Consider the following 8,472-nt stretch of genomic DNA (forward strand, 5'->3'; position numbering starts at 1 on the left):
AAGAAAGTCATCCTCGTAGTTACGATCCTGTATGAACACAGTAATAAGAACTGCCAACCAACCAAGCAGACTCTTCAGACTAGAAAGACCTATTTTGACCATGAGAGAACCCACATTCCAAATACTAGGAAAATACTACCTTCTTACAGCCAGTGTCTAACCCTGAAAGATGTCACCTGCCCACACAGGAGGGAAAGTCACTGAGGCCCGTGACCACGGTACATTTTCTTAGGATGTTTACATGAATTTTAGTCTTGTCAAGAGGTGTTGGGGGTAGGAGGAGGGATGAACCTTACGCTCAAACTTCCAGTGAACGCCCCTAGCTACAGTCAAGTGGCCGCCCTCAGCAGAAGACTCACTGAGGCTGTGTCCCTGTGCTGTGTTCAGTGTTAGATACAGATTGTTACATACACACCTGAAGGCATTCAATCCCCATAGCTTTGCAAAACTTACAAAGCAACTTACAAAATTCTTAAACAATCCTCTGTCAGACCACATGTCACCATTACTCACAAAGCGCTAGAACAATTATGCAAATCATATCCTAGAAATAGCTCTGGGTATCCCATAATTCCTCAAGACAGATATGCAAATGAGGCTGATCGTGACTGTGGGTTCAGAGAATGACACTCACCACGGCTCTGCTGTGCATGTCACTCTGTACCGTGAATGCCTGTGCGGGTCCCTTCCTTTCTCCTCTGTCTGGCACACTGCCAGGCATGTGGGTCAAACCCAGGAGGAAATGGGAAACAGAAGGGGGTGCAGGTCTTCAATAAGAGGACCAGGGAGACCCTACAGTACTCCTGCACGTCGCACCTGACAGTTCCAGTCCCGATTAGTTAATAAGAGAACATTAGGTTGGCATTGAAACAAATCATTTCCAAAGCCTTCCGAATTGTAGCCCGTGTGCCTCTTCAAGACAGTGAAGCCAGCCCTTGCTCTTTCCAGGTTCAGATAGCGCCTAAGAAACCACACAGACGCACAGTGCCTGGGGGTGGGGCGGCTCGGAGCCTGGGAAGTGTCTGAATGGCTCCCCACCTGTCACAGGGTGGCCACTTACACCTTGATTTTGTAAATGACTAAATGATTCTTCCTAGAACTACCAAGTAGTAACAGCTTTAATTTACCTGTCTCCTTAATGTGACTGGGAGATAAGATCATTGCATGTTTGCCTTGACGTTACAAAGCAAGCATTCTTTCAGGATTTCTCTGCGTGATTGTAAGTGACTGTAAGACTTCAGGCTTTCAGATGCCAATTTCAAGCTTTATTTACCTGTATACAGGGTGGGTTGGATACCTAGTATCTACTTGGTGTCTGCCGTGGTACCTAGTACCTGCTTAGCTTCCCCCAGATACCTGGAACCTACATAGCTTCCCCCGAGTGAGTGCCTAGTACCTACTTAGTCTCCCCTGGGTACTTCCTACCTGCTTAGTCTCTCCTAGATACCTAGTATCTACTTAGCTTCACCTGGGTAACTAGTACCTACTTGGCCTCTCCTGCCACTTGCCCCCTTTTTCTCGTAATCAAAAGTACACGATAACCCTCTTCTGTGCTGTAAGCTTGCTGTTGCTCCCCTCCTTGGGGAGGGGCCAGGGTGGTCTTCTGAGGGTCACTGTTGATTTCTGTTCAGCTCTGACAGCCCCTTGGCTGGTTCTCCCCACAGCAAGACTGGATGTGACACACTTCCTCTGTTAAAAGGACCATACTCCTTACTGGCACTTGGACATTTGGGTAAAACTAGAACAGAAAACTTGGAGGAGAAAATGGTGTGCTTTTATTTCACTTAGAGAAATGTATTTTTAAATAGATTCCAGAGTGAGGAGAGAGAGCAGAGGGAGGCAGAAACATGTAAGAACTCAGGAGGAGGGGAAGATGGAACGGGGACCATTTTTGTTCTGGTTTTGTGGTTTTTCCTTCTCCCTCAGTCGGTAAGTGGAGATGCACTGCCCAGCACCCAGTACAGACAGCGGATCTCCTTATCCTGCCGCCCTGTCTTGGTCCGTCTCTGGGCGGGCGTCTGTCTTGCTCTGTGGTTCTGGGTGTCTCTGCCAAGTTCCTCCAATTAACTGGCTGCCTCATCAGCAAGAAAACTGGCCCCTCCTCTCCGCGGGTCCTTCCTCACGGCCTGACATGGCTGCAGCCTTCCAGTCCGGCGGCCATCTGTGACGGGACAGGACAGCTGGATTCCTTCCGACACTTTTCCTGATTCCTGCAATAGATGGGTGATCTCAGAAAGTTTAAGCACCTACGGATCAAAACTGTGAAGTGCAATTAAACAGGACTGTCCTCGTCTTCTAATAAATCACATCCAACCCTTCTCGTTATTCCCAGAGCCAGGACGATGCACCGCGGGCAGCACGACCTGGGAACTAGAAACATGAGGGAAGTGTCTAACTTTTTTAACTGTGTGAAGGCAGTTCCAGGACATTCCAGGGGTGGAGGGAGAGTCATGTCAGGTACTGTAGCTACTGGTCCCTCCATAGGTTAGTCAGGCTCTCATTGCTGTGACTGAAAGACCTGACGAGAAGAATTTAGAGGAGCAAATGTTCATCGATGGCTCGTGGTTTCAGAGTCTCAATCCATAAATGGCCAGCTCCGAGCTCTGGGCCCCAGGTGAAGCCGAACATCATGGCGTCAGGGAGTCAAGGAGGAAAGCAGCTCAGGACTTGGCCTCCAGGAAGCAGAGGGTGGGGGAATGTTCTGCTCACCCGGGAGCAAATATAAACCCCACAGGCATGCCCCAGTGACCTGCCTCCTAGACACACCCTGCCTGCCCACAGCCACCACCTGGCCACTCCCCATCGGGGATTAATGCACTGATTAGTTTAAGACTCTCCCAACCCAATCATCTCACCTCTCAACCTTCCCACACAGCCTCCCGCATGAACTTTTGGGTGATATCACCTATTCAAACCACGGTGTTTCAGATAATAGCCTGCCTAAATATTAATGGCTGAAACAATAGTAGTTTTATCTCAAAGCCATTGGTCTAGAAGTATGAGGTTGGGTCTCTGGTTACAGAGCCAGAATCTTAAAATAGGTGCCCACACTTCTCTTTCTGCCCTGTTAGGTTCAGTGTCTCTCGGTGTGGTTTCAGGGTGGCTGCTGAAAAAAATCACACCTTCACCCAAGAACATCCAAAAGGCAAAGAAAGAGGGAAAGAAGGTTCTTCAGGGGCTAGATTAGAACCCCACAGTCTTGTCCAAACTGGGGAAAAGCAGACAGAGCCCCTTGGTCTTGGATCAAGTGTTTTCTTTTTAACCTCCTTTGTACTCCTGTAGCAGGCAAGAAGCGGCACAAAGAGATAAGGGTACACAGGTGGTGAAGAGGGTTCCCGGGCCTCTCTTGCCTCTCAGAAAGAGGGTCCTGGAGGCCTGCGGTCATGGCAGCCCATGGGGGGCGAATCAGGTGCCAGGTGAATGCAGAACAGTGTTTAAGGCAGCTGCACATTTTTTTTAGTCCTGAACACCTTAAGATTCACACAAGTTGAAATGCTGGTCAGACAGTAGGTCTGCGGCTCTGTCTCTCAAGGCACTCGGAGCTAAACGACTGAGGTGGTGCCTTGACCGTCCATTAGAGACTGGGATAGTTTTGCTCTCTGTAGGGGCTGGGTGTGCACCCACTATGTGCAGCCCACCATCTGCAAGTTGAGCACACACGTGGGGAGCAGCAGCAACGGTGGACGTAAGGAACCCTAAGGAAAGGCCATGGTACAGCTCAGTCTGCTCACAGCACTGCCGGCAGCTTGGGTACAGGAGCCAGCAGTGTGCACCAGGGGCAGGCCCTCCTGGGGAAGCCCCGGGAAGTGAGGGAGCCCAGAAGAGCCAGGTGGGGCCAGGAGGCTTGCCAAGGTCTTGGACCAGCATCCAGCCAGACCCAGTGTCCACCAGGGGCTTGGTGGCGTAGACTGGTCTGCCCTCACCATCGCAGCCATTGCTTGTCGTGAAGGATGGCGGTGGGGAACCCCCAGGCAGGGGGTGATCAGGCTCTCGGGCGAGCAGGGACAGCTTGCACAGAGAGAGAGGCACAGGGCCCGACCATGTGACCAGGCTTCCAGTCAACTCCACAGGCCACGGGAAGGCAGTGGACCCGTCCTCCAACCTGATAACAGACCCACCTGCAGAGCTGCACCCCAAGGCAGCCACAGAAAGTGGAACCTATCACCTTGTAGGGGGCAGGGATCAGACTGTTGGGGGCCAATGCCAAGACCAAAGGCTTGGCAGAATAATTATTGTCTTAGAGAGAGAGATAGAGAGAGATAGTTTAATAAAAGGGCAGAAAGGGAGGGAGAGAAGGAAAGAAAAATGAGACAAATAGGACACAACTGACAAGATTTGACAAGGCTGAGTAGTAGATAACAGATCATGGATTGCTACATGGCTTCCTGGTTTTGCTTGAAATGTCTTGTCTTTTAAAACCTGAACACAATATGATTTAAGTCAATGAGTAAATTCACACCCACCCACCCTCCCCCCCACACACACACACCCTGAACATACCAGGTATACGCTTTAAAAGATCAAGTCTTTCTGCAACGCTATTTAATATAAGGTATTAAATGCCTAAAAGTACTCATTTTAAACCAAATAATTGTACACCAGGACATGCAGATGAAGATTTATTCATAGGCTTCTCTCTTTTTTTTTTTTCAAATGTAATGGATCACTTATTTATCTCACTCTAGAGGAAAGGCATATGCTAAGTTAACTTCCAAATAAACAAGCTATTTTGACATATTTAGATACATGGCCTGTCCCGAGACAGCAGGCAGAGGCTTCCAGACACAACCGACGTTTCCTTGGTGACTTCTGAGTACTGTAATCAGCAACCACAGTGCACACTGGTAGACTCACTGGTCCTGACAGTGGCTGAGGTTGGGGGCATATTTCCTCCTGGCTCGGCTTTTTCCTGGAAAGTTCATTTCCCTGTCTCTCAACTCTTTCTTCTTCCCTCACCTTTGGCCGCTATTTCTTGCTGCTCTCCACCAAATTCTCACTAAAAAACTTGCCTTCTCCTGTCTAATCAGATTTTTTTATATGTTAAAACCCCCAAGGTAACCGAGTTGGGACACAGGCTGTCTAAAGGAGATCCCATCTGCCCGAAGCCCAGAGGTGGTCCCCGCCATCCAAGGAGCTGGCTCACAGTGCTCCTCCTAGGTCCCCCCTCAGCACTCCCCAGCAAGAAGCCTGGATTGCTCATGTCCTGAAGCCATTTGGAAAAGCAAGGCCAGGGAGCATCGTCCTAGGACAGTCTGTGACAGCTGATCCCTGTGCCGTACCAGGTACTGTCTTCATGGGGACTCGGTGGCATTGATGAACAGGGGTCACTGGGGTGGGTGGAGGTTTAGATGGGCAGAGATTTACTTCACAGGACACTCTGCCTCTGGGTTGGTCCTGATGTCTGAAGAATGGCCCCCGGATGATTGAGGGCCACCTGGACTTGTGACACGGGAGACATTAGGGGTAATCATTATCACATTTTCCAAACATGACCGTCTTCACAGCCTGACTTGACTTTGGCAAACAAAATAAGACAGTGCTGCCCATTGTGAATACACTGGCCAATCCCCATATCACTTATTCCTTTTAGACTAAAGATTTAATCATTAGCACTACATTCAGAATAAATCCCAGTATATTTGTCGTGCTCATTTTAAAAATTTTTATTATTTTTATCAAAATGATTGCTTTGCTCATACACATTTTCATTTATTATTTATCAGCGTACTCTTAATGTTTTTCCGGTGCGGGAGATGGAACAGAGGCTGAGCAAAACCCCAGCCTGTGCTTTTCATTTGTGAAAGAGTTTTAAAGCATTATATATGTTTACTATTTCTTCCCTCTAAAGAGAAATGGTACAGAATTTTACCTTGCACTTTGAAGTCAAAAGGTCTCCAGATGTGTTGGAAGGCTGATGCTCAAACTAGGAAAACTGAAACTAGCAACAGACAATACAAGACTTGCAGTAGTACCAATCCCAGCCTCAAAGAACACCACCACCACTCCAGAGTCAAAATACTGGTATATTCATGTAATGCAAAGAGAAATACAGATATAAACCCTCAAAACGGAAGATACATTGATAAAAACGTAGCAGTTTAAGCGAAAAATATTATACAGTACTTGCAGAATGTTTTCTTCCAGTTTTAAATTACATCTAACAGAGAAATAATATTTAAAATGACAATTCTGGTTATTAATTGAAAATAACCATCAGAATAACAGCACAGCTTAACCTAGCAAACACTAAGAAAACGCTCATCTCTTAGAAGTAGTGGAGCATTGTGTTTCATTCATTTATTTCATGAACAACAGAACAATCTTCAAAGTGGAAATTAGTTTCCTAAGACAGAATAAAACCCGGCTTCTCAAAGCACAAGCCATTTCCATAAAAGTATCTCAACTTTTTTGTTGGCAAAAAATACCCAAATGATTTACTTGGCTTCCAGAGCCCCACCATCCTTGAGCCACAATGGATACATACAAAAGCATGCAACACTGTATTTTCTCCACACCTTCACTAACCAAAACACTTTGTACTCTTTTGAAAGTTACAATGTCACTGAGACGTTTCCATTCAAGGTTGATATAATACAGAGAGCAGCTGCGGCTGCTGTGTATTTAGTATAAACTAGGAACCAAGTCCTTACTTACTGCTTTAAAAAAAAAAAAAACACTGCCTACTGACTCCGATTTCTGTCAAGTTCAATGTCAACATTGAACTAAATTCTTAAGCTTTGGAAGAACCCCGCTGCGCAACTGACGCTAAGCTGGCAGTCCAGACAGCCCTTAGGTCACCTTTCCCCCTTCCTCCTACTTCCAACTGAAGACACCCAAGGAAGCCGACTCGTGAAGCCCCTCACCTCTGTCTACCTCACTGCCATCTGCGATGCCACTTGAGGTTGTCAAAAATAGCTTCTGTAGAAAACTGGCCGTGGTCTTTAGGAAAATGCATGAAGAAAATCAGCCTTTATTGGAAAAAAAAATGCAGACGTGAAAGAAAAGTCAGAACCAGTACAAAAGGACTGCAGGGCTGTCCCAGAAAGAAAGGACGTTGAGGAGGACGAGTGTGCGGAGTTGCCCCTCCCCCGCCCCCCAAACAGGAGTCTGTACAATCCAAGTGGGTGTCCACTTTGAGAGTCGTTTGGAAGGCAGCTTCGAAAATTAAAAAAGGGGATCGGACAGGACGGGGAGAAGCGAGGTCACTGTCCAAGCCGAAGGGGATGCTGGGTTGGGTCAGGGATGCAGAGGCGGGGAGTCCCTCACAAGCCGATGCCCTTCAAGTCGCAGGGGAGGGTGGCCTGCGTGGTCTGGGGGCTCTGACAGCAGGGGAACTGGGCCCTGAAGCAGTCTCTCAGCTCCCTGTTGAAGAGGAAGCACACCACCGGGTTGATGCCGGCCTGCGCGAAGGTGAGCCACACGGAGGCCGTCAGGTAGGCCTGCGGGACGGCGCCGGGCCGCACCAGCACGCGCAGGTAGCTGGCCACGACGTAGGGCCCCCAGAGCAGCAGGAAGAGCAGCGTGACGGCATAGAACATCTTGCACAGCCTCTTCTCGGTCTTGAACTCCTCCAGCACGAGGAGGCGGCGCGCGCCGCGGCCGGGCCCCGCGGGCCGGATGCCCACCAGCGCGGGCGGCGTGGGCCCGCGGCCGAAGCCCGCCGTCCAGTTGGCGGCCGCCTGGCCAGTGGCGCCGGGGCCGTGGAAGGTCCAGTCGTGGCTGACAGCAGGCACGAGGCGCGCGGGCCGCATCTTGCGGCGGTCGTGGATGAAGAAGAGCAGGCGGAGGTAGACCAGGTGCGTGGCGCCCACCACCACGGCCAGCAGCAGCAGGAAGCCCAGCGCACCGGGGGCGCCATCGGGCCGCTGCTCCAGGGCACACGGCGCGTCCTCGTCGTCGCCGCCGCTGCCGCCGCCGTCCAGCACCGGCGGGAAGGCCGCGGCCAGCGCCAGCGCCCAGGCGGCGCACACCAGCATGGCGGCGCACGGCCAGCCGGCCAGGCGCTCGGCGTAGAAGCGGTGGTGCGCGATGGCCAGGTAGCGGGTGACGCCCACGCCGAGCAGCAGGAAGGCGGCGTGGAAGCAGAAGAGTGCGGCCAGGAAGGCGAGCAGCTTGCAGCCGAGCGCGCCCGGCGGCGCCCCCGTGGCGGCCGCCGCCCGCCGCGCCGCCAGCATGACGGCCGGGAGGCAGGCGAGCGCGCGCAGCCCGTCGGCCAGGCACAGGTCGAGCAGCAGGTAGTACGGGGCGCGGTGCAGGCTGCGCTCCCGCACGATGAGCAGCGCGAACAGCACGTTGCCCGCCAGGCTCACGCACAGCAGCAGGCTGAGCGTGGCCAGCTTGAGGCCCAGCGCGGCCGCCTCGCTGCTGCCGCCGCCGCCGCTCGGCTCGCTCGCGTTCGCCATCGCGGTCTCCGCGCCGGGGCCGCCCTGGCCTCGCCGCCCCGCAGGCCGCCCGCGCGCTCCGCCGCCGTCG

The 8,472-nt window shown here is 51.4% G+C and overlaps 1 protein-coding gene across 1 annotated transcript; it reads right to left on the reverse strand.

The window, feature by feature from the left end:
• Positions 1-5,648: 5,648 nt before the first annotated feature.
• Gpr27 (G protein-coupled receptor 27) lies at positions 5,649-8,471 on the reverse strand. Its single transcript, XM_040291317.2, has one exon. The coding sequence runs from the start codon at positions 8,400-8,402 to the stop codon at positions 7,263-7,265; it is 1,140 nt and encodes a 379-aa protein (XP_040147251.2). The 5' UTR covers positions 8,403-8,471; the 3' UTR covers positions 5,649-7,262.
• Between the last annotated feature and the right edge of the window lies 1 nt (position 8,472).

Source organism: Ictidomys tridecemlineatus, chromosome 16 (genome assembly GCF_052094955.1).
Source record: "Ictidomys tridecemlineatus isolate mIctTri1 chromosome 16, mIctTri1.hap1, whole genome shotgun sequence".
NCBI classification, from domain to species: Eukaryota; Metazoa; Chordata; class Mammalia; order Rodentia; family Sciuridae; genus Ictidomys; species Ictidomys tridecemlineatus.

Bases quoted from the DNA above. Each gene is read 5' to 3' on its own strand.
- Gpr27 (XM_040291317.2), bottom strand. From the start codon at position 8,402: ATGGCGAACGCGAGCGAGCCGAGCGGCGGCGGCGGCAGCAGCGAGGCG.